The sequence below is a fragment of the Saccoglossus kowalevskii genome, chromosome 3 (assembly GCF_978046115.1).
Source record: "Saccoglossus kowalevskii chromosome 3, keSacKowa6.1, whole genome shotgun sequence".
In the NCBI taxonomy this organism is placed as follows: domain Eukaryota; kingdom Metazoa; phylum Hemichordata; class Enteropneusta; family Harrimaniidae; genus Saccoglossus; species Saccoglossus kowalevskii.
Window position 1 is genome coordinate 30,923,330 of NC_140643.1, and position 26,226 is coordinate 30,949,555.

The 26,226-nt window shown below is 33.1% G+C and overlaps 1 protein-coding gene across 1 annotated transcript; it reads left to right on the top strand.

Moving 5' to 3' along the window:
* The first annotated feature begins 4,615 nt into the window (after window positions 1-4,615).
* Window positions 4,616-21,230, top strand: LOC100368450 (mitochondrial substrate carrier family protein ucpB-like). The gene is made up of 6 exons (XM_078005467.2): window positions 4,616-4,918; window positions 12,283-12,448; window positions 13,240-13,379; window positions 14,330-14,535; window positions 15,607-15,772; window positions 18,495-21,230. The coding sequence occupies exons 1-6, from the start codon at window positions 4,837-4,839 to the stop codon at window positions 18,680-18,682; spliced, it is 948 nt and encodes a 315-aa protein (XP_077861593.1). The 5' UTR covers window positions 4,616-4,836; the 3' UTR covers window positions 18,683-21,230.
* Window positions 21,231-26,226: the final 4,996 nt, after the last annotated feature.

The following is a 26,226-nucleotide window of genomic DNA, read 5'->3' on the forward strand; positions in this document are numbered from 1 at the left end:
GTTACGAATACCGGTAACTAAGGTGTAGCCTTCCGCTGTAATACAGATGTTTAGTGCTTTATAAATTGATTGATAAAATGATTGGATTAATGATAGATAAGTTGCTTGGTAAATTGAATAATTTAATGATTAGATTTGTATTATTGATTAATTGAGTGCGTGTGAATTCTGGAAAACATGAAATCAAAAACAGGGTGACCCCCCTATTCGCACAATCAAAAACAGGGTAATCCCCCTACTGATCCACCGACCCCCCTAGGCTGAAGTAACTGACCAATCCCTACCCGTCGACAAAAACCGCTATATCCACTGTTTTTTTTTATCGGTGTCACCACTCTCGTCTATCTCCGCCAATTATGTTTTGAGTTTTCTTATTTCATCGGCGGCATCTTGAAATTCTTGTTCTAATAGTCTTTTAGCAACGTCTAAAACTTTCCGAGTGTTTTCTCTGAATGTGGTTCCAGATATAATAGAGAAGGCGGTAATCCCATATAGCTACTAAATTTACGCATTGCGCGACGACCCTTTCCAATGCCACGAGCCGCGATCACCAGCTTACGATTCACATCAAAAGAATGTCCACTCTTTTTTGACGCAGGAAAAATGTCAGTCACGGAGTTACATTTTTGATTCCACTCTGCGGGCTGACTATACCATGAGCCCAGGTCACTTTCATTTAGATATCTTTTAACGGCGTCGGGCATTTTTCGGCGGCCAGTTTTTTTTCATCTTAGAACTCCTTCCCATGATATATCAGGTTATTAAACACCGAGAAAAGCTTGAAATACTATAGTGTAATGTTTGTTTGTGCTTCGATCGCGTAACGGACACTACTTATATATTACACAGGATATAATAAAGCTGGATGGTCAACAAATCAGTATGCAAATTAAATCCTTTGTCTTCAGTCTGTCCGGGATTTTTAGAAAAAAGTTTTTTTTTCTAGTTTTTCCCCTCTCGCTACCTTAATTAATTAATTAATCAATTCATATTCAGCTATATGTATGTATTTATTTAATTAATTTATTTATTAGTAATTATGTACTACTTCAGACATATTAGGTTGTCTTCAACATATATAATTTCTAGATATTCGATAATTTATATTACTTAAACATTTACATTTGAAAATGTAGTTCAGGAACTAGTTAAGTAATAGCTTATATGTACAAAACATTAAATTGAGTACAGATAATAGTTACCACTGTACCACGGTTACTAAAAAAGTAACCGTGACTGTACAGACACAAGAAAGTCTGGTGAGCAACATGTGACGATGCTGCCACAAAGTTGTGAAATTAACGAAATAACCCCCAAAACGAACCACAAAAGCTTGATGGAAAAGGATATGCATCGATTTGTTCATTTAAACAAAAAAGGTAATGATAATCGTGTGTTTTTTCTTCAATTCCACATTACAAAGCGAGAAAGATACGAGTCAGATACGCGCGAAATAACAGAGCCCCGTTGTTGCTTAATCATACTCATGATTGGACGGACAAATTAAGCGCACCGTTGTGTCGTCACGGTACGCGCTGTCTCAGTATAGACATCGACTGCAGCGTCCATGTAAACTAACGCAGATGCCATTCAGATTGTAAAGCTCAATAGGGGGCGCTGTGTTGAAATCATACTGGTATTTGGTTCTTCAATGGACACCAGAAATACACTCGAAGCAATGCGAGGAAACCTTTGCGCATGAAGTTAACATGTGACACATCGGACCCTGTCTAAACTATGATAATTTTTTTATGTTTTCACGTCATTTTAATAAGCGACATTACATCATCTGAGAGCGTAATATAATAATGCATATGTAAACAGCTGCAAAGGCAAAAAAAGTGAAAAACAAAAGCATTTCGTCAGAGAGTCACATAACTATGAATATGGCTATGATATACCATACATTATTTATAGACCTCAAAATTGAATATACGTTCGTCACAATAATAAACTATGCAACTAGCATATACGAATAACGAGGCAAGCGGGAGTTGGAAAGACCATCGCTGAGACATTAATATTTAACTAATTATGCAATACCAGTCGATAAAGTAATAACGTGTTTACTGTTTATGTAATAAGTGACTGATAATGTAATATGTTGATCACCCGATAAAAGTCAATCTGATCCAGAAGGGTCTTCATCGTGTACTTCGTTTGTGTTCTAGATGGCAAATTAAATGTGATGTCATAATGTTTTAGCATTAAGCGTAATTCAATTAAACGCATATGAATAATTCGTAAGGTCGATGTTAGTAGATCCTCGATTATACCGTGACGTAATTTAGGTATTTTATTAATGAGTAAACTTCATTTTAGAGAGCATATAAACGATTTTGTAAGCAAAGCTTTTAAAATTGTTGGTTTTCTAAAGCGAACGTGTAAATCTTTTTATAGTATTCATTTTATTGAAACATAAACAACGTTAGTGAGGAGAAACCTTGAGTACTGTTCTCAGGTGTGGTCTTCTCCACAGACATTCCTTTTTTATTGAAAATGAATGAAATTTATTTTCACGTACAATATCAAATATAATATATTTTTCAAACGATTATGTATCACTTTACAACCATTTCAACTTACCTACTTTAGAAATACGTCGACTAATGCTTGACTTGTATTTTTTACACAAGCCCCTTCATTCTTATTACGATTGCTCCTATATGTTATCGGTAATCAACACCTCGTTTTACGCTAACCTTTCCCATATACGATTTACCAGTAAATGCCAGAAAACTTTCATTCCCTGTTTACTATCTCGTATAATATAATTTTAAAAAAAATACACACTTGATATTTTTAGCAATTTTAATAGTTTTCAAAACAATGCAGTCGCATACTTTATTTTCGCTGGAATTAATTTTCGCTGAAAAGTCTTTTTTGGCATTTTGTATGGAATTTATTTTCACTGATTTTTGACGAGTTGAATGTGAAATATTGGGAAAAAGTATATTCGCTGGATTTTATTTTCACTGAATCATCCTTTCAGCGAAAATAGCGAAAATAAATTCCAAGCGAAAATAAAGTATTCTACAGTATTTTTTGCAATTTGTGATTTTGAAACATAGGTACATAATAACGAATACAGTAAAACACAACAATAATTGAACACTAGGGGGCGCTAGTAACTTAAATTTGGTATTAATGTGGTACATACAGTAATGAAATCGACGATGTAGGGAAACAGACGCTTACGAACGAATAGTTATGTGGATCTGCTTTTTGCCATAATGACAAACAGCTACACTAGTGGTTTATTGTACTTTCACGAAATTGGGCACATTAAAAACCAGAGAATAATTCAAGCGTCCACAGTATTTAAAAAAATAGTGGATAAATCTGTGTACTAGTATATGTATCTCCCCAAACAGATATTTTTTTTCTCCCAATATGTGTTATGAATGAATAAAACATCGCATACAATTACAATGTTTCGTCCTGTCCAACAATTGTAGATACCATGTAAATTAGACACGAAAGTTTTTGTAAAATAAATTACATCAATCAAGGAGTTTTTGTAGACTGCTTTTCCATTTTCGTTGTAATTCTAAAACTTGTTTGTATTCAAAATTAATTATGACAATGAACATTCTTGTTAAAACAAACTAGGACAAATGAAATACTATTATGGTTACAAAGGGTAAAGGTCACCGGAATTTAACTATGTTTTAACTGAGATCCACACGTCTCAATCGATAACAACGACGTGCTCGGCGCATTCCAAAGTGTTTCACAACACAATGCAACTCTACTCTGGCACGTACCATTATGTCACAGGGTTGACAGTTTAAAAATGAATCTAAAAAGATCGGCGTCGGGGCTCTGTTTACTTTGATGTGTAAAATACTGGGAAACATTAAAAGATATTGTCGCTCAGTAACTGCGGTATTTTTCCTCCTAACGCGTCTTTTAAAATGAACTCTGTTCTGATGAAATGTATATACATAGTACTAGTAACTCGTTTTTGTTTATTACTAGTAATCGTTGTTTCGCGATACAATTTTGCCCATATCGAGCACAGGCACTTGACACAGGAAACATGTTTTTAAAATTATAATAAATGTATGTAGTATGTATGCATTTACATGTAACGTTACATTTGTTTTTTATTCGCCTACAGCGGATGGTAAGTCAATTCCAGAGGCGGCGGCACGAAACTTTGCGGGGGGGGGGGGTCCTGCTCACCATCCCTTGCGCCTACAGGGTCGCGCATTTTGTCGGGAGGTTGTGGTGGCGACTGCCCCGTGCCGCCACTACTGATTTCAATGGTATTGTATTACCTGTTACAGTAGTACTTTGCGTGTAAATAAAAGAAAAAGACACAGATAGTACTGCTGCAACAAGTAATACACTATCTTTGTGATGACCTACTGTCGGCCGCAGAGGCAAAACAACACATATAAAGTTAAATGCTTATATTACATGCATTTTATTGATATATTTAAAACAATATTTCCCTGTGTAATGTGCCCATATCGAGAATTTCTTATCTATTTTGTTTAACCATAGACAGTATACTAGTAGTAGGACTATATTGTCTATGGTTTAACATAACCGTATCGACCTTTGACCTTTGATTATGGATCTAAGATAGCGCCCTCACAAGCGACAAGGCATTCTCTGGTTACGGTTGTGCTGGGATCTGCATGTAACATTTTTTACATCAGCTGTTGTTTTTTGTCATTCCGGCTATTTTGCGGGCAATCCACTGTCAAGGGAACCATTTACTGTAATCACGGTAGTATATGAGTTTGAACGAGCGATTCATATCACTGACAAGGCTACAGCTAGAGATCCGGACGTGAGGCCCTCACACAGCCCGATGAAGTTGATATGACCTCATCTCAAAATCAAAGTGAATATCAACCCTTACGTTATGTTCTCGCCGGTGCAAGTTGTATGTGTGCTGCGTTTAGTAAGTAATTTATAACCTTATTGTATTGCGTGACCACATTGTCTCAAAGAACTCAATTAGTGTATAGAATGTGCAAAATATGCAATAATTCTAGTGATCGCGTGAGCATGCTGCGATTCCAGCTAAAACTTTCCCTGTGTGTGGACACAGACATAAGTCTGGTCATCCCCATGGCACGGGCACGCAGGCGCACGTAAACCACGACTGTTTATGATATGTGTCACTGAGACTGACCTCATTCTGTTTTAACTCTCCCAATTCTAGAACACATGAATTGGTCAAAGTATTAATATCGCTTCCTTAACTTGGGTGTATCCCTGCTGTCATAGAGGTACATCCATGACAATAATTCACAGAAAGATCAAAATAATGTGTGCATGGTTAACTTTAAAGTGTGGGCAGGAAATTGTTTAAAAACTGGCTGTTACTACTAGGCTGTACAAAAAATTGAAAATTACAAACAATTTGACAATAGATTGCCCTGTTTGGCCTTTGAATTATTTCTCTGGTGCAAGTTGTGTCATTATGAATCATACTCCATTTTAAAGATCATAAAGCAAGCTTTTTTTTTTATAGAAAAAGGTAATAAGAAAGTCATAAAAAATCCATATTATATTAGGAAATTGTCTAATTCATAAGAGTAAAATGTTGCCATGTTGGTTGAAATGAGAGAGCATATTTTGTGCATGTCTAACACCCATTGCAAAAAGTGTTTTGTATCCTTTCTCTAACCCTGCTTCTACTCTCCTGCACTGCTCAATTTAATCGTATATGCCTCTCTTAAGGACATCTATAGTTATCTTGAAGGGCATAAACATTATGAATGGGGGGGGGGTTAGGTTTAGGGGATGGAGAATGGGTACAAAAGGAACTTTTTCCCTCATTGCACATTATATGAACCCTCATCATCAAAGTCTAGTAGGAATATTTGGCTGTGAACCTTTCCTGTTATGCAGTGCAGTATACCAATAGTGTACCACATGTCTCCAATGTCTTATGCATCAAAAACCACTATACTTCATCAGGCAATATTCCTGTATGCTCTTACGTATATGTATGATTACAAATAATTTTGTCATTTTCATGAAATTATTAATAGTATTATGAGAATACCACGCAATATGCACAAAAATGTTACACAAGTAACTATGACCACGTACTCAGTGATGTATTTTTATTTCTTTGAGAGAGGAACAAATGAAAATGTAGGTGATTCCCAATATAATGGAAAGCCACTGTCTGTCCACATATAATGTAGTTTTGAATTTTACTGCTAAAAAGTAAAAAAAAACTAGTAGTTTTGAACAACTACCAACTTATTTCTGCATCACTGTGTGCTATTTGAGTAAATATTCCAATGGGTTATTTGTGCTATTCTCATATTAAGTAAATAAGTAGATTGTCCATTTAATATCTGGGATATTTGTATACATGGAACGAGCTACCATTTGGTTCTGCAGTAAAATGTGATCCTCTATTCAATGACTTATCCAAAATCACAAACTGTTATGTGGCATGGACTATTTATTTGTAATCACTATGCATGTTAACATTCTTGATCACATCATGTTATTCTTATAACTGTTTATGTTCACTGATCAACAACTGTATATTTTGGGGATAGGTACTAGTTGACATGTTCTTGGTGATGTTCTTTATGAACCATTAAACAGATCTTGATAACTTTATATTTGTGACTTGTAAATACAATGCAATATCACAAAGATTGTTATGTAATACCATCTAATTACATTAATTATATTAATATATATAGATGTCCACTCATCTGCTACTCACTTGCTTGCAAGTTGTATTTTTTTTTTTAAATAAAAAACCATTCCTGAAAATGGCAAAAACAGGAAATAATGGAACGATCACAAAAAACAAACAAACTACTTCTATACCTTGCATGTATCCTCAACTAGGGTATGTAATTTGCATAACTGGGATCTATTTCTGGAATAAACCAATCAGAAAACTACCATACCATATTTGCATACATTTAATATGCAAATGATATTTGACAGAAATTATAATTTTTGTTTGAACTTTTAATGTTCAACTTTATAGGCTGTCATAGTTGAGTTGGCATTGGAAAAAATAGTCTACATCGAATTCGTGATTATTAGCAAGGAGTAGGGTGTTCTGTTCAATTGCGCCACACACCAGGGCGCTCACCTCCTTTTTCCATACAAACTCGCCATGTTATATGCAAATTGCAGCTCATGAATATGAATAGCAACTCAAACTTCACAAAGAACACAAGTCTTTTGTCTCTTCATGTATGGGCTTGTACTTCTTGTAATTGACCCTGAACTTGATTGATATATCATGCAATTTACAATGCTAAAAGCAACATTTATATCCTAGAAGCAGGTTTGTTTCACAGGCATGTGTGATTAACTTGATATGAACCAAATTTGATTTCAGTTTAAATTTTATGATTGTCATGGGTGTTGTATGTAATTTGAAGCTTTTCTTTCCAACCAGACTTAAGACTCCCAGGGTTAAAACCAATCTTAGCTTCATTATTGTCATTAGTTTGGGGTTTGAATAATATAAATAGAATACTAGTAGTTAGAAATAAGAATATTTCAGTCAAGACTTTAAATGAACAATGCATACATATAGCCAGATGTCATTCTAATTTAGATGTCAGGAGAATGCCTTCATATGGTTCAGATAGTTGACAGTCAAAAATAATTGTCAGTATTTCCATGTGATCAAAAAAAATAGTCAGTGATTTTAATCATAATATGCATTAGTTTAATTTTGTTGGTAATGAAAAGTATAACAGTTTCAAATGAAAACAAATGTGAAAACATTACTTACAGATAGTAGCAAATATCCACATGAGTCAGTTGTTTTGTTTTGCATGCATATAACTTTTTTTTTTATGTTACAAGCGTTATTATTACTTAGCCATGAATTATAATAATGTACAAACAAAAATCAATTCTTTAATATGAAATGTAAGTAAAATCAAACTTAGATTAACTGTAAGCGAACACAAATGCAAGTTGAGCTTAATTTGTGTCTTTTGACCTGACAGGTCAGCTCTGCTATTACCCAATCAAAATTCTATGTGGTACATGTATAGCCGAAACTATACATGAATTATCATATATTAGTGATGGCAAACACGGAAGTCTATGGTAAAACAACCAAACATATTTTATTGGTCAGGCCACAGCCCCTCTATCAATAGAGGGACTGTGGTCAGGCATACAAAATATATAATATTTTGAGCTAATATGTGCTTCTATTTGAGATGTGCTTCCAATTAAACAAATTTATGCAATCTTAAACCATGAAGACATTAATACAAATGTGTGCAGTGCACATTTACTAGCAAACTAGTAAACAAATTAGCCAAACCAAATATAAGTGTTGTTTAAATGCCCCAGTATGGGCTAAAATAAAAGGTAATCCAGTATATCTGCATATTGGCTAGACCCAGTTACATTCTTATATGGAGGGACCTACATTTAGTACCGACTATTTAGTTGTACGATATACATTTTAACTTTACAGTGGCAGAGTATAGCGATTTTGTCTATACAGTATACAATGGTAGAATATTGTGATTTTGTCTATACAGTATACAATGGTAGAATATAGTGATTTTGTATGTACAGTATACAATGGTAGAATATAGTGATCTTGTCTATACAGTATACAATGGTAGAATATAATGATTGTGTTTATACAGTATACAATGATAGAATATAGTGATTTTGTCTATACAGTATACAATGGTAGAATATAGTGATCTTGTCTATACAGTATACAATGGTAGAATATAGTGATCTTGTCTATACAGTATACAATGGTAGAATATAGTGATTTTGTCTGTACAGTATACAATGGTAGAATATAGTAATTTTGTTTATACAGTATACAATGGTAGAATATAGTGATTGTGTATATACAGTATACAATGGTAGAATATAGTGATCTTGTCTATACAGTATACAATGGTAGAATATAGTGATTTTGTCTGTACAGTATACAATGGTAGAATATAGTGATTTTGTTTATACAGTATACAATGGTAGAATATAGTGATTTTGTCTATATAGTATACAATGGTAGAATATAGTGATTTTGTTTATACAGTATACAATGGTATAATATAGTGATCTTGTCTATACAGTATACAATGGTAGAATATAGTGATCTTGTCTATACAGTATACAATGGTAGAATATAGTGATTTTGTCTGTACAGTATACAATGGTAGAATATAGTGATTTTGTCTATACAGTATACAATGGTAGAATATAGTGATCTTGTCTATACAGTATACAATGGTAGAATATAGTGATCTTGTCTATACAGTATACAATGGTAGAATATAGTGATTTTGTCTGTACAGTATACAATGGTAGAATATAGTGATTTTGTCTATATAGTATACAATGGTAGAATATAGTGATTTTGTCTATATAGTATACAATGGTAGAATATAGTGATTTTGTCTATACAGTATACAATGGTAGAATATAGTGATTTTGCCTATACAGTATACAATGGTAGAATATAGTGATTTTGTCTGTACAGTATACAATGGTAGAATATAGTGATTTTGTCTGTACAGTATACAATGGTAGAATATAGTGATTTTGTCTATATAGTATACAATGGTAGAATATAGTGATTTTGTCTGTACAGTATACAATGGTAGAATATAGTGATTTTGTCTATATAGTATACAATGGTAGAATATAGTGATTTTGTCTATACAGTATACAATGGTAGAATATAGTGATTTTGTCTGTACAGTATACAATGGTAGAATATAGTGATTTTGTCTATATAGTATACAATGGTAGAATATAGTGATTTTGTCTATACAGTATACAATGGTAGAATATAGTGATTTTGTCTGTACAGTATACAATGGTAGAATATAGTGATTTTGTCTATACAGTATACAATGGTAGAATATAGTGATCTTGTCTATACAGTATACAATGGTAGAATATAGTGATTTTGTCTATACAGTATACAATGGTAGAATATAGTGATCTTGTCTATACAGTATACAATGGTAGAATATAGTGATTTTGTCTGTACAGTATACAATGGTAGAATATAGTGATTTTGTCTATACAGTATACAATGGTAGAATATAGTGATTTTGTCTATACAGTATACAATGGTAGAATATAGTGATCTTGTCTATACAGTATACAATGGTAGAATATAGTGATTTTGTCTGTACAGTATACAATGGTAGAATATAGTGATTTTGTTTATACAGTATACAATGGTAGAATATAGTGATTTTGTCTATACAGTATACAATGGTAGAATATAGTGATTTTGTCTATACAGTATACAATGGTAGAATATAGTGATTTTGTTTATACAGTATACAATGGTAGAATATAGTGATTTTGTCTATACAGTATACAATGGTAGAATATAGTGATCTTGTCTATACAGTATACAATGGTAGAATATAGTGATCTTGTCTATACAGTATACAATGGTAGAATATAGTGATTTTGTCTGTACAGTATACAATGGTAGAATATAGTGATTTTGTCTATATAGTATACAATGGTAGAATATAGTGATTTTGTCTATATAGTATACAATGGTAGAATATAGTGATTTTGTCTATACAGTATACAATGGTAGAATATAGTGATTTTGTCTATACAGTATACAATGGTAGAATATAGTGATTTTGTTTATACAGTATACAATGGTAGAATATAGTGATTTTGTCTGTACAGTATACAATGGTAGAATATAGTGATTTTGTCTGTACAGTATACAATGGTAGAATATAGTGATGTTGTATGTACAGTATACAATGGTAGAATATAGTGATTTTGTCTATACAGTATACAATGGTAGAATATAATGATTTTGTCTATACAGTATACAATGGTAGAATATAGTGATTTTGTCTATACAGTATACAATGATATACATGGTTAATTATCATGATGTGTGACTGAATTCAATATTGCGGTTCCTAGATTACAATGGCTTCTATAATGGATAACATATATAGGAGAAAACCATTTATATGCTAATGTGTGCAGTCAATCCAAACGAATCAAGATTTAATTTTTTTCTGAACCTCTTTTTTTTCTTCTATTATGTATACCCGGTACATGTATAACATAATGCTGCAAAAGAAAATAAAAGGGATAAATTAATTGATGAAAAGGGTGAAATTATGGAAATTGACACAAACAAATTGATTTTTAAAAACAATAAAATACATTCAAGGCATGGAGTTGCTTTTCATCTCTAGAATATTGTGTGTTTCTTAGATCAATCTGAATGAGATTGGTTCTAGTATTTATAGTGTCGATAATTGAGTTTTTGATGAGATGCAAGTTGGATCAGACAAATTCCAGATCACAAAGTCCAATTTCTTCATTTCATGCAATTTCAAAACTGTCCTTAGTTTTTCTATTCTGCACCATAAATAAACTATGTAAAAATCATTTGTTTGAAATTTATTTTACTTGTAATCACTTAAGTAGGGATATATTTGCTGTTTATACTGCAGCTAGATCACGATACTTGTCACTTCACATGTGACAAAATATGTGTCTGAATAGTTGAACCCAAGTTGGCTTAAGTCCAATCTGATTAAAATAAGATGCTAGTTTAGGCTTTTATATACATCGTTATATATTTTTTTCACATATTTTTTTTTTTATTTACTGGTTGATTTTGGTTATTTTGCGAAAGTTCACCTATTTGGCATAGTTAAAATAATTAATTGTTGAAATAATACTAAATACTGTATTTTAATTCTTAGAAGCATATCTCACTTATACCTGCACATACACACAAAAAAATGACTGCATTTACTGTATGCTGTATCATTAAAATATGATTTTGACCATCGTCAAATCGCTGTCAATTACACATGCTTAACTGTAGAGCAAATATTGTTATATATGTACATAATAAAAAAACAAAAACAATAATAAAAAAAAAAATATAGAAAAAAATAAGAAATGCCAAAGGAACCTATAGTAAAAGTGTTATGATAGTGCCAACATGGCGACTAAAATACAACCATCAATTTCTCGAAAATAAGGCTGATGACCCCTAACTGCCTTGGAGTACAGTTTCTTGCAAAATGAATAAATTCTGGGTATTTTAATTTATGGGTAAGCTTCTACCTTAATTATGAAAGCATTTCTTCAATCGTCCATCAACATGTAGGCTAACATTAACAGTAGCTAACACTGCTGATCCATATTGGTGCACTTCGTAGTATGGTTCATGTATGTGGAATGAGAATGCTTTTTCAACTTCACAGCCATACACAGGAAAGAAAAATCTATATATGATATTATATGGTCTTGAATTATTCTTTACAGCAACCAATCCTATTGATGTGATTAAAATTCGTATGCAGTTGGAAGGAGAGTTAGCGGCACAGAAAGGAAAAGGTGTGGCTGTATTAAAAAATAGATATTATGATGGCTTCATTAAAGGAGGTATAAGAATCGTCCAAGATGAAGGCATTAGAGGTCTTTATAAAGGGTATGCATTATTAAATGTATCTTTATTTAATATCAGTATTTATTGCCTTATGATGTGATAAGAAATATGACAGACTGCTGCGTAGCATGAAATGAAAAATTGTCTTTCAACTTTAAGCTTAAAGCGCAGTAGTGCGCGCGCTGTGCATGTGCGACATTTGTGTTGATAAACATTGATTTTCCCACAATCCAATGCGTTCTTCAAATGGAAATCACAAGTATGAGGTTTGACCTGGGCGCAACTTGCACTGATTATCGACGGTGACTCCTTCGATACTTTCCAATCACATGAAAATTGCCTAATTAAAGCTTGGAAACGTCTCAGTTCGTACTCGTTGATCTGCGCAACAACGACTACTGCACTTTAATTTGTGTTGTATGTTTAAAACTATCGATAGATCTGTGGGCCAGGAGTCTGTACTGTGTGTGTAAGCCTGCATGTATAAAAAGCAGATAACTTTGGATCGCTTTTCTTTGCTAAGATGTTTAAAGTATACACATTTAAAGTGGAGGGGGGTACCATAGTTGTAGCACTGAGCATTATGCCAGATATCATTGCCACATTACCCGTATTGTATGCATGGTGACTGAAAAAGTATGGTTAAAAAAGAAACTACCGGTAGGTACAGCTAGTGATCAAATCAAGTTTAAGATCTATACAATTGATGTAGAAATAGAAATACTGTTATCCCTGCCTTATGCATTCTCGCTCCACTTTCCCCTTGCTTGCATGATAGTTGCTCATGGCAAATCTTGTAATATTCCAATCTGGTCTACCTTGTTTATTTGCAGAGTTGTGCCATCACTACTACGAGAGGCAACATACAGTACTATACGAATAGGTGCCTATGAACCAATAAAGGTGTGGTTGGGGGCAACAGATCCAGCGCATACAGCGCTGTACAAGAAAATTCTAGCAGGTGCAACATCAGGTAATTAGAATTACATGTATTACATATATACTGCCGAATACAGTCATTTGCCAATGAATAGCATTGGTATTGTCTACAACTAATATGCCATTCTCATCAACTGTGTCCATGCATGTCTGTCTTGTTTTCATTCAAACTTGGTATGAACATCACACATGATCGATGAGTTACTGATGCATGTCAGTTTGTTTGTGATTTGATTCAAAATGACCGTCTGGTGGCCATGTTGGTATTACCGTATTTTCATGTGTCTTTATCGATTTCTCAAACATGCAGTGACCAATTTTGTTGAAAGTAGGTACAAACATAGTACACATCTGCACTTTGATTGTTTTTTGTTTTGATGATCTTTGACAGACTGGTGACCTTTATTTTCTCACATTTCTCAAGCATGCCTGGGCTGATTTTATTCAAACTTGGTATGAACAACATACATAATGTTATGTTTTGTGATTTGATTCAAAATGTCCAACAGGTTTTTTGTTCGAATTATACAATTTTGTACGATGATCTTATTCCAAGGAAGTGTCACTTTGACTGATCAAAACTTGGATGCAATTAAAAGTAATACAGTGTACTACCCCGGTATATCTTTTTTATATCTATATCTTTCATTGTTTATAATTGACAGTCACTAAAAACTGGATGGGACTACGTTATCAACATTGACTCGTTAAATGCTATAGTGTTTGTTCTCAAATAAAGAAGCCAGAAGTGTTAAATACATGGATACGTTTGATTAAGTAGCTATATAACACACTGTTTGACACATTGTTACAGGAGAACAAAACAATCCCAGACACTCTTTCATACTCTTCTCTGATTTACTGTGTCTAAGGATACTGTTATTATGATTAAAATTGTATAGTTCCATACTTGATGTTTTTTAAATGATTATAATAGAAAAATTATTTGTTGTTATTTCAATTTTAATTTTCTCTGTTCCTTAGGTGCTATAGGAAGTTCTATTGCGACTCCTACTGATTTGATTAAAGTACGAATGCAGGCAGAAGGAAAACTTGTTTCTGGACAAACAAAGCGATATAATAATACTTATAGTGCATTTGCTGATATTGCCAGACATGAAGGACTGAGAGGACTTTATCGTGGTGCTGGTCCAACTATTAATAGGGCTGCTATTTTAACAGCTACTCAGGTGAGATATTGGCTCTTCGTTTGCATCATAACGGATTGAAAACTCAATTCAGATTTCAAACATTTTAGATAAATCAGCGATAACCTAGCTTAATAACTCAGGTCCACTTTCTATGTTTATTCTCATAAATCTGCACTCTTATGTACATTTGTATATTGCAAACTACCGGTACTACGGTTGTATTTATATGCCAAGTGTAAATACTGCTATTCATATTCACATACTGCATTTCTTATAAAAATGTACATGCAAATATTGTGCATTTGTCTCTGGTTTGGCATGGTATAAGTCAGTAATTCCACTCTTTGTCAAGTTGTCAGTTCACCAAAATATACCCAAATAAATTATGTTTTCAAACTCATTCCAAAAAAATTCAATTGCCTACACTAACAAGCCATGGTTTATTCTCGAGTAGTTTAGTTGTATCTATGTTGGTACTTCGAGTTCACATATATGTTTACTGGAGGTATATATATATATAAATTTTAATAGTTAGTAGTTTGAAGCAGAAATAAGATTCATTATCAGAATATTTTAAAATCTTTACAAAATAAAACCCAATAAATACAGGTATACTGATGTTTAGTTAAATAAAGTGTGACTGTTTTGTCTGTATTCAATTAAAACATAAAATATTGAAAAGAAATGATATATAAAAAAAAAAAACTATAGCTATAAAAAAATATCAGAATACTAATCTACTTGTATATGTCCCTGCACTGGTATGTTAAATTATGTTTTAGCTAACTGTGATGAGAAGCTGATGGTATAGACTCTGTTGAGAATTACGATATTTGCTGTAGAAACACATATTCTTACAAATAAGCCTTGTGAAAAGTTAGTATTAAAAGATCACAGTGCTTAGAAATTTAGAAGTCCTTAAAATTCCACCAAAACATCAAATTGTTGGCTTTTTTGCGTCTTTGTTAGTTAAATATGTGCTTCTGAAGGAGCAAACATGATATTGTTTGCAATTATGGCTTTTCAGCTTTTAAAATGAAAATGATGACAAATTCATTTCATTGCACACGATCTCAAAATAGTGGAATTAATATAGTGACATTATTTCAGGTTCCATCCTATGATCATTCCAAACATCTTTTATTGAACACTGGATTGATGAAAGAAGGTCCGGTATTACACGTTTTATGTTCAGTATTTGCTAGTTTTATGACGGCAGTGACTACGTCTCCTGTGGATGTGGTCAAAACGAGGATTATGAATCAAAGAATTAAAGGTAAGTTTGTAGCTTTATAGTAACTTGACATTTTGTGTACATAATACTGGTAATCAAACACATTTGCTTGAGGTACACTGTAAACTGTTTAATTCTTACTGCGATTTCAGGAATATTATACAATTTCTAAAAACAAAATTTCTTGATGAAACTTATTGATACTTTATGTCAAAGGGCGCTAGAGAAATGATCACTGTTAAAAAATGTTGTGATTTTCACTGACTTGTAAAATTCACAAAATTGATCTCTTGGAGAATTAAGAACGTTAACAGTAGCTTGCGCTTATTTTACATAGGGAAAACAAAATATGTGGTTGACATTAATAATTATATACAGTTCACATATACCGGGGGGGGGGGGGGGGGGTGTTATACTCTCAAGCAAAGATCCTGGCATAATTATAGAATTTGTTAATTATATTTACACAACACAAAGATTTATTTAACATTTAAATACTAGTTACGCTCTTTTTTTAGCTCCGCTGTCGACTTTGTCGAGCGGAGCTTATCATATGAGTGATTGTCCGTCGTCGTCCGTCATCCGTCGTCGTCCGTGTCAATGTTTTACTTTTTCGATTTCTTCTTGAAAACTACAAGCCTAAATGCTTTGATACTTGGTGTATATGTACCTTGGGTAGACCTCTCTTAGGTTTGTTCATTTCATGTTGATATCTTTAATTCTCTAATTTTGGTGAATATTTTTGTCATTTTTGGTAAAAACTGATATTTTCGACTTCTTGTTAAAAACCGCAAGTGCAATTGCTTTGATACTACATATATAGGTACTACATGTGGACCTCTCTCAGATTTGTTCATTTCGTGATGATATCTTCAATTCTCTAATTTTGGTGAATATTTTTGTCATTTTTGGTAAAAACTGATATTTTCGACTTCTTGTTAAAAACCGCAAGTGCAATTGCTTTGATATTACATATATAGGTACTACATGTGGACCTCTCTCAGTTTTGTTCATTTTGTAATGATATCTTTAATTCTCTAATTTTGGTGAATATTTTTGTCATTTTTGGTAAAAACTGATATTTTCGACTTCTTGTTAAAAACCGCAAGTGCAATTGCTTTGATATTACATATATAGGTACTACATGTGGACCTCTCTCAGATTTGTTCATTTTGTAATGATATCTTTAATTCTCTAATTTTGGTGAATATTTTTGTCATTTTTGGTAAAAACTGATATTTTCGACTTCTTGTTAAAAACCACAAGTGCAAATGCTTTGATATTACATATATAGGTACTACATGTGGACCTCTATCAGATTTGTTCATTTTGTAATGATATCTTTAATTCTCTAATTTTGGTGAATATTTTTGTCATTTTTTGGTGAAAAGTGATATTTTCGACTTCTTGTTAAAAACCGCAAGTCCAATTGCTTTGATACTACATATATAGGTACTACATGTGGACCTCTCTCAGATTTGTTTATTTCGTGATGATATCTTCAATTCTCTAATTTTGGTGAATATTTTTGTCATTTTTGGTAAAAAGTGATATTTTTGACTTCTTGTTAAAAACCGCAAGTCCAATTGCTTTGATATTACATATATAGGTACTACATGTGGACCTCTCTCAGATTTGTTCATTTTGTGATGATATCTTCAATTCTCTAATTTTGGTGAATATTTTTGTCATTTTTGGTAAAAAGTGATATTTTCGACTTCTTGTTAAAAACCGCAAGTGCAATTGCTTTGATATTACATATATAGGTACTACATGTGGACCTCTCTCAGATTTGTTCATTTTGTAATGATATCTTTAATTCTCTAATTTTGGTGAATATTTTTGTCATTTTTGGTAAAAACTGATATTTTCGACTTCTTGTTAAAAACCACAAGTGCAAATGCTTTGATATTACATATATAGGTACTACATGTGGACCTCTATCAGATTTGTTCATTTTGTAATGATATCTTTAATTCTCTAATTTTGGTGAATATTTTTGTCATTTTTTGGTGAAAAGTGATATTTTCGACTTCTTGTTAAAAACCGCAAGTCCAATTGCTTTGATACTACATATATAGGTACTACATGTGGACCTCTCTCAGATTTGTTTATTTCGTGATGATATCTTCAATTCTCTAATTTTGGTGAATATTTTTGTCATTTTTGGTAAAAAGTGATATTTTTGACTTCTTGTTAAAAACCGCAAGTCCAATTGCTTTGATATTACATATATAGGTACTACATGTGGACCTCTCTCAGATTTGTTCATTTTGTGATGATATCTTCAATTCTCTAATTTTGGTGAATATTTTTGTCATTTTTGGTAAAAAGTGATATTTTCGACTTCTTGTTGAAAACTGTAAGTCCAATTGCTTTGATATTACATATATAGGTACTACATGTGGACCTCTCTCAGATTTGTTCGTTTTGTGATGATATCTTCAATTCTCTAATTAATTTATTTTGGTGAATATTTTTGTAATTTTTGGTAAAAAGTGATATTTTCGACTTCTTGTTAAAAACTGTAAGTCCGATTGCTTTGATACTATTCATATTGTTCATTTTCTAATGATGTCTTCAGTTCTTTAATTGAAATGTGCATTGCTAACAGCGGAGCTATCTCAGCCGATAGGCTGCTTGTTTATAATTTTACATATATCTTGTTATTATCTTTTTTGCTATATTTATCCTATGTAAATCTTTTTACACGGAGGTAATAACGTTATTTTTATTATTATTATTATTATTATTATTATTACAGGCCTTATCAAGGGAGAATATCTCTACAAAAATTCCTTGGATTGCTTCATTAAAACCTTAAAATCGGAAGGTCTAATAGGACTATACAAAGGATTTATACCAAACTGGATGAGATTCGGACCACATACTGTAATAAGTTTCTTCCTATTTGAACAATTTAGGAAATTTGCAGGCATACAGCCACTCTAGGTGTAATTATCATTGATGCAGTGTGTAGTCACAGCTGACTGAAATGTACAAGTGGCACTGGACATGGTGACCACATGATTGCTAGCAAGATTGTACCTGCGAATGAGTGGAATTATGTTAAAGATGATGATGATGATGATTATGATGATACTTGCTGATTGGTCACCAACTGTCAAACAGTCACGAAATCAAAGCTTAACATGTCTGGTTATGACATCACTAGTATTTTCAGCTTAAGGGTGGACATAGCTAACAAGCAAAAAATGCAGAAAATTGAATAGCACTACAATTTTTTAATATTCTGTGGAGCGAATGGTTCCATTAAATAAATGAAAAAAAGCAAATAAAATTGTTTCCATGGAAACATAATTAGTGTGATTTCCCCATGGTGTTAAAAACTTGTGTTCATTTTGAATTGAAAATTGATCAAAGTACATAAAACTGAGGTTCATAATTCAAAAACTATCATAAAATCTGTTTTAGAAGTTGCATCCCCAATAGAAGCTGCACCCAATTTTTTTTCACTGCTTCTCATGTATGTGTAGATGCTCTAATAGAAGCCCCATCCCCACTAGAAGCATGACCTTTAATGCAGATTTTACAGTAGTTTTGTTATAATATGCCACATGTTTTCCAAATAACATGACAGAATTTCCTGAAATTCCTACGTTAGTAGCATCTACCATATTTGCTCTATTAGTAGCGCATGCACTCACAAAAGTTACAGAGATTTCCCCATGATCAAACTAAGTAATATTTTAATGATTTAGTATACAATCAATGCAATTTTTGGTTTATATGTACTTCTATTGGAGATGCGCTTCTAATAGAAGAAATATGGTATCCTTAATATGTGCAATGTAGTAGTATACATAATTATTTTTAGCATATACTATAGGGAACAATTAAAATTACTGCTTTATGTTCTTGTCTAAAGAGTTTCAGGGGATTTTCATATTGCCAGTGACATTTCTGGTTTAGTACAATCAACAACAAATATTAATGAAAAAAACAAAACATTATTATTATTTTGTAATTTTTGTGTTTGGTCTGAGATTTTGATTGAAGAATCGTTTTTTTTTAGTACTTACAAAGTACAACTTTTATAGTGATGACTATCTCTATAAATGAATATCAAAACAAAAATCTGTAGAAGATTTAAAAACCTTTGAAATTACATGTAGTTCATTCACACCTAATACCCCAATAGAGATAAATGAGAAATTGTTGATTTAAATGCTAATTGGATCATAGAATGAGAAAGAGGGATTTATATTTATGTGTTATTTGATGTCTGCATATATGCATGAGTGTCTGTTTCAGCTTTCAATATAACAGCTGATCCTCCATAGGTTTGTTTAATTTGAGATGCTACTGTGTTTTATGCTTGTTTTAGTCTCCATTTAGATGATGGTAATTTATAATTTGGGTTTTGTCTGCCCTTGCATCTATCTGTCCGACAAAAAAGACAATGGTTTGGTTTTTATACATTTGTTCCAACTGATGGCAATTTTGGTTAAAAAAAATGGAAAAAGGTTTCAATTTCACTATTACGCCTGTAAAAGCATTAATTAATTCTTTGTAGCCAAGCAGGCAGGGTACCCCAAATCTATTAACAATACACGTCTAAATTGCAGTGGTATTTTCTGGTAGGTAAATGACACATAGAATTCGGAATACTTTCATCTGATTTGAGGATGAGATGCACCTTTTTAACCAAAACTTTTAAAAGATTGCATTTGAGACGTGTCATGTTTTATATATATTCAGAAAGATAGACATCACAGCTTATCAAAAATGCGATTCATGAAATAGGATTGATTTTTGCCTAAAAAACAGCATTTTTAGTTAAAAATAAGGAAAAATAAATTAATCCGAACACTCAAACATAAGGAGATGGGGTATTTGAAAATGTCAAAACAAGGGTTTTGAAGCTATTTCAAATCAATTTTCTTGTGCCCAGAAATAAACAGGTATTTGCAATATTTTCACAGCAAACTAACAATGGAATGTACCATACTCTTCTAAAAGTGAAAAAAAAGTCAGCTTTAATCAGAAACTGAGTAAAGGTGCATCTCATCCTGTGTGGACTGAGAATCTGTCTGAACTAAGCAAATGTACGTCTCTAAAACAACTGAGTATGAATTGCTGTCATATTTTAATGTAAAAATGTACATCAGTAAATTAATAATAAGAATTTCAGTAAAGGCTATTTTCACCAGTATTCATGGACCTAAAAATTTGGTTATGAAAATACAGAGTTCAATGACCTTTGCTTATTGATGCAGTACTATTCTTAGATTACATTAGTTTCAGATAACCTTGCAATTTTTTTTTATGTTTATATTTTTTTTTCCATTCTTCTGCAATTATTTTTGTGTTGTATGTAATCTAATTACTGATTGGTTGATAACCATTGATGTAAATTACTATCAGCCAATCAAATGGGTTGTTTTATTCCAAGCTCATATACATTTGTTTATTCCTAGTTTGCTTGTTTATTTTAATATGAAATGGAATGAATAAATTAACATGTTATAAATAGAAATATCTCAGTAGATTTTATTGTATTGTAAAAATTTGGGTTGGGTTGGCAGTTCGATAAAAATATAATGAAGCAACCATTTTTAGCATAGTGGTTGTTGATCCGAGCATGTAGATAGCTTTTATGCAAGAAGATGAAACAATTCTGGCATCACATATTCACCCCAGGTTACAGGTCATGGGGGGGGGGGGGGGGGTAGAAAAACAAATTGGTGCTTGGCTCCAGCTGAAGAAAGCCTTATTGATCAGTGATGCAGTCTGCTACTTGGTGTCATCAAACCTTTTCAAAGTCTGAGAGGGTTTTTGCAATGGTGTTGAATACGACGACTGTGGATCTGCATGCTGAATAAATGACAGAATGGTTTGCAGTCCAATTGATGTGTCTGGACACCCGACTGTTGTTCAATAGTCCCTGAGTTTGCAGATCCATCATGTGATCCCTCCAACTTACAAGTGTCCATCAGAACCGAGACAGTCAGACAGTGTGAAATAAAGGGCAAGTGATCAGGGATCACATGGTCCACAACTTGCAAAGCTTGACAACACTTGTTGGGAAGTGCAACAGGTTGGTCCAGATAGTTGCCTTGCAGGAACAGATCTCCCTGGGACCATTTCTATGTCCAACTGAATTGGCCTGATGTAGAGTGTTGTGTGTGGCACCTGGCCCCTCACAGATGAGAACATTCCCATAGCCCTTATCAAGTAGTTGAACATCTCCTGATCTTGACATTGCGTTTGTTGAAGGGACAGAAGAAAGCATCTTGTGTGTCCATCCTAAGGTAAACCTGACTTTTTCCTCATTGATTATAAACTCCAGTGACCACATGTAATGCAGTATAAACTGAAGATGTTCAGATTGAGTCTCTTAAATAGATGATTGAGAAAAAGACTTGAAGGTGCCCCTGGCATGTAATTGAACTATCACCACCCACATTCGTGAACATCAGTGCTGCTGAACGAAGGCCAAACAAAAACACCTTGAATTGGTACATCCTTTTCCTCCACCTCGTATCGGTGCATTGGTCATTAAGTAAGCATTTTTCGGATCCAGTGCTGCCAAAAATTCGTACCTGGAATGAGACTAACTGAACAGATTCACAGATGGTAATTGGCCGCAGCTTCCACGACATCTTTAGAATAAGGACAGTTGAAACTAGGACTCCTTGATAAAGGATGATTACAATCTTGGCAAAGTGGATTGCCCTCTTGATCGCCTGGCTATAGTACCCACGTTGTTCAAGAAGTGTTATTGCAATAATAGATTGCATACTGGAGCACACGACAATATTATTTGTTGAAACCAGCCAAGCTTACAAGGCAGATGGTATAACACTAGAATTGTGCGTCAGTTTTTCCGACTTGCTTACTCAACATGGGGAAAGAAATAACTAATTCTAGTTGCTGATTTCTTGGGGAACTTTACTATGCTGGCCACTACAGAGTGCTATTTTAATTAGATTCCATCCAAAACAAAATGTTCAGTGAGATAGGCGTTGTGACAAGAAATATATGTATGTATGATTTACACAATATTTAAGTAATACAAATTAATGATAGTAATTGGCCATGTTTTTTGCGAGCAATTTGCTTATTAAGTGTTAACAGATAATAGGGATGCAATGTTTGAAATTTTCACCTGGTTCAACAATATATATGTTTTTAAATATACATCTGAAAAATGACAAATACAATTTTTACCATCTTCAAGGCATTACCGCATAAATCTGACCCCAAACCAATGAGATACGAAAAGTTTTGCTGTACTTTTCATGGAAGTTTAAAGCGGGGGATTCGTCACCTGCACATTTAATTTAATTTAATTTAATTTAATTTAATTTAATTTAATTTAATTTAATTTAATTTAATTTAATTTAATTTAATTTAATTTTATTTTATTTTTATTGTTATATGACCATAGAACAACTCACTGTAGTTCGTTTTAGCGTTAAATAAATAAATAAATAAATAAACATGCGTCCATAGCGTGTCGTTGTTTACAAACAAACATATACCCATGAGCCTTTGCGTTTTAGCGTGTGTTATCGTCGCTTGGGGACTCAATTCCCGCACGTGCGCAGGTGACGACCCTCCCGCTATTATCTCTCAAATCGTAAATATTTATGACGTTTTAAAACATTACAATAGGGTGACCAATCCTTGAACTATTTGGCATGGTGTTACACGAGCTTCAGCGAGCGAGCATGTGAGGCATGATATGTATACGCAATAATACTTCCATAGTTCACATCGTTTCACTGAGTATGAACTGTTGAGGTCATGTGACATCTACAGCGCTCTCTATCGACCAGTGGGTGGGGATTGGGGAACCCCAAGTGAAATTCATGTTTCTCCTCAAGTCAGATTCATATCGGAGATACTGAGTGGATTTACTATAAGAATACACTCATTAATTACCAATTCAATTTGACTGTGTCATGTAGAGACTTGCGGAATTTACCAGTTTCCCCAATGAGAAACATTAAATATCCACCCAGACCCCCATCTGGAAGATTACCAAGTGAAACATCTTCGAATTAGCGTCTAATATATATAGTTACTTTTCTATGACTCAGATGGTAAATGTGATGAACTATTCACACAATTGTATAATGCAATGATTTTCAAAATTAGTAATCAATAATTCCCTTTGCATCTACTCCCATCTCTCTAAATACGTCAAGTCAAGATATTTGCATACTTCATTCACCAAGTCAGTTCCAAAATATGGACATACAGAACCATCTTCCTTTTCTATGCAAAACTCGGATTTGACTAATCTCTTTCAAATTCGGAAATCCCACTCCTTATGAAACCACCCACATGACAAGCTGAATACGCTATAACAATTCCATTCTCATCAACCCAATAATACACAGCATAACGAATCTCAGAAATAGTTGCCCAGACTCATTCATAACAGATTTAATTGTTTAATAACAAAGCATTACTTTAGTCTATACACACATATTTCCGAAAAAGCCAGGATATCTTTTTTGTATCCTGTGTATTTTTTCAATTGTTTTCAATGCAATTGAAACGTCAGAGAAGCGGTTTATTGTTTATTTAAAAGGTATTTGACGACACAGTAAAGAGGAAAAAAACTAATTCATGTATTATATATGAATGGAATGTCTTTGATTTGGCTATTTGATCAATCAATGATTGCTTTAACCTACTATACGACTCGGAGTATATTACACGTGAGTTAAGATTCCTGAAACATTATGCTCGATTACTTTAGATGGTGAATCAACTATTTTTAAATGATTGACAACTTGGTTGACCTCAATATTAGAAATGTCATTCTGATAGTCATTAAACTCAAGGTTTATTTGTTATTTCCTCAATCTCACGTTTAGCATTCGGGCTTATAAAATGAATATCAATATCCGCATAATATAAGGTCATAAAGGTTGTCAAATAATTACTTTTTTCATTTCTTATTATTGAGTTAATAGTGTGAACAATTACAGTATTTCAACCATTAAACCAAGGATGTTTTGGGTTTGAATTCATTTACAGATTGACTGTACAGTTTAATGGTTTTTATTGATGCATTATTTGGCATTTCGTTAATTTTATCTGAATAAATTAAAGGTGTATTGTCGCCAAAATTTTGTTTGAAAGTTTGAAGAAAAATATGAAGTATGAAAAATATTAATGTAATAGCTACGGTATTCGGGCGGTATCCATGGGCGGACACAGAATTTCTGAAGGAGGTGGGGCATACATTTGAATAATACAAACGAAAATGTTTGCATTGTCCTTGACAGCATTCGTATCAGTGTCATTTCCACGATTCTGTGGCAATATATTGAGCAAAGAAATATGTATTGGTTTTGCTATTATTGAACTACTAGTATATAATACTGATAAGGGTAATACAAGACATGATGGTACATGACACAGCACCCGTGGCACCCATAATCTTAAAAACAAACTTTTGTAGGGTTTAGTTCTATACAAAATGTAATCTTCAAGTAAATAACGTCATTCGTGTTATCCCAGTTGCTTAAAAATATACACATTGCTATAATGATATATTTTTTTAAATTAATTTATCGTGAATATCTTATTTGGAAACTAAATATTAGGTGTGTTCGGCCCCACAGTCAATACCCTAAACCTGGAGAATTATATTGGGTTATTCAACCCCTATATCCATTACATGCAGGCAATATAATTTAACTAGTACACTGTAATATTACCATGATGTGTATCAGTCATATCTGCAACATGACGCTATCAAAATTGAATGCTACATGCATCGGGTCAGATACATATCGTCCTGTAATAATGTAATGTTGTTAGGTAAAAACTGTCCACGCCAAGGCCCCGGTGTATGTTAGGACGCTATTTTGTCAACTTGTTATGAATATTTACCGAGAAATCTCCAGAATCCCTCGTCATTGCAATTTTCTCGATTCTACAAAAATTGACGTAATCCGACATAGCAGCATGAGGGCGCTACAAACATTCACATTCACGCGCATCGAGCTGTTCTGAGTTTCGTACGGGGGGGGGGGGGAGAATCAAAAATCAATATGTGTGGTGACATCGATACTGAATCGCAACTCGTTCATTTGACACATTTTGCACAAAAAGGTCTAAAAAATAAATGTATTCGGTAATATTACATTATGATTATGAGTTATCATTATGAATTTTGCTGCTTTTTAATGTTGGATTTTTCGGGGATGACAGAGTCACCGTGTTTTGATTATTTTATTCATGAAATGTCCTAGCAAAGTAAGAGTTTGTGCTACGCAAGTCTATGGTAGGAGCCATAGCTCTTCTGTGCCGATAAAAATCCTAATGCCTAAAACAACAAATTTAATGACTAAAACATACCGGAAATGAGTATTATACCATTACAAAAACTAAAGACCGACACAAGAAGAGCTATGTACCAACATCTAGCGCGAAAGTAGCTTGTCTGGTTCCCCATCCTACTTTTAACGCTGAGGGCGGTCAAGAAAATGATATTCTAGTCACCCCTA

What these genes read in the sequence shown, in the direction of transcription:
- LOC100368450 (XM_078005467.2), top strand. Translation starts at nt 4,837, where the DNA reads ATGACCTCATCTCAAAATCAAAGTGAATATCAACCCTTACGTTATGTT. An exon ending in ATTAGAGGTCTTTATAAAGG is followed by an intron (nt 12,449 to 13,239) that starts GTATGCATTATT and finishes GTTTATTTGCAG; the next exon opens with AGTTGTGCCATCACTACTAC. An exon ending in CTATTTTAACAGCTACTCAG is followed by an intron (nt 14,536 to 15,606) that starts GTGAGATATTGG and finishes ACATTATTTCAG; the next exon opens with GTTCCATCCTATGATCATTC.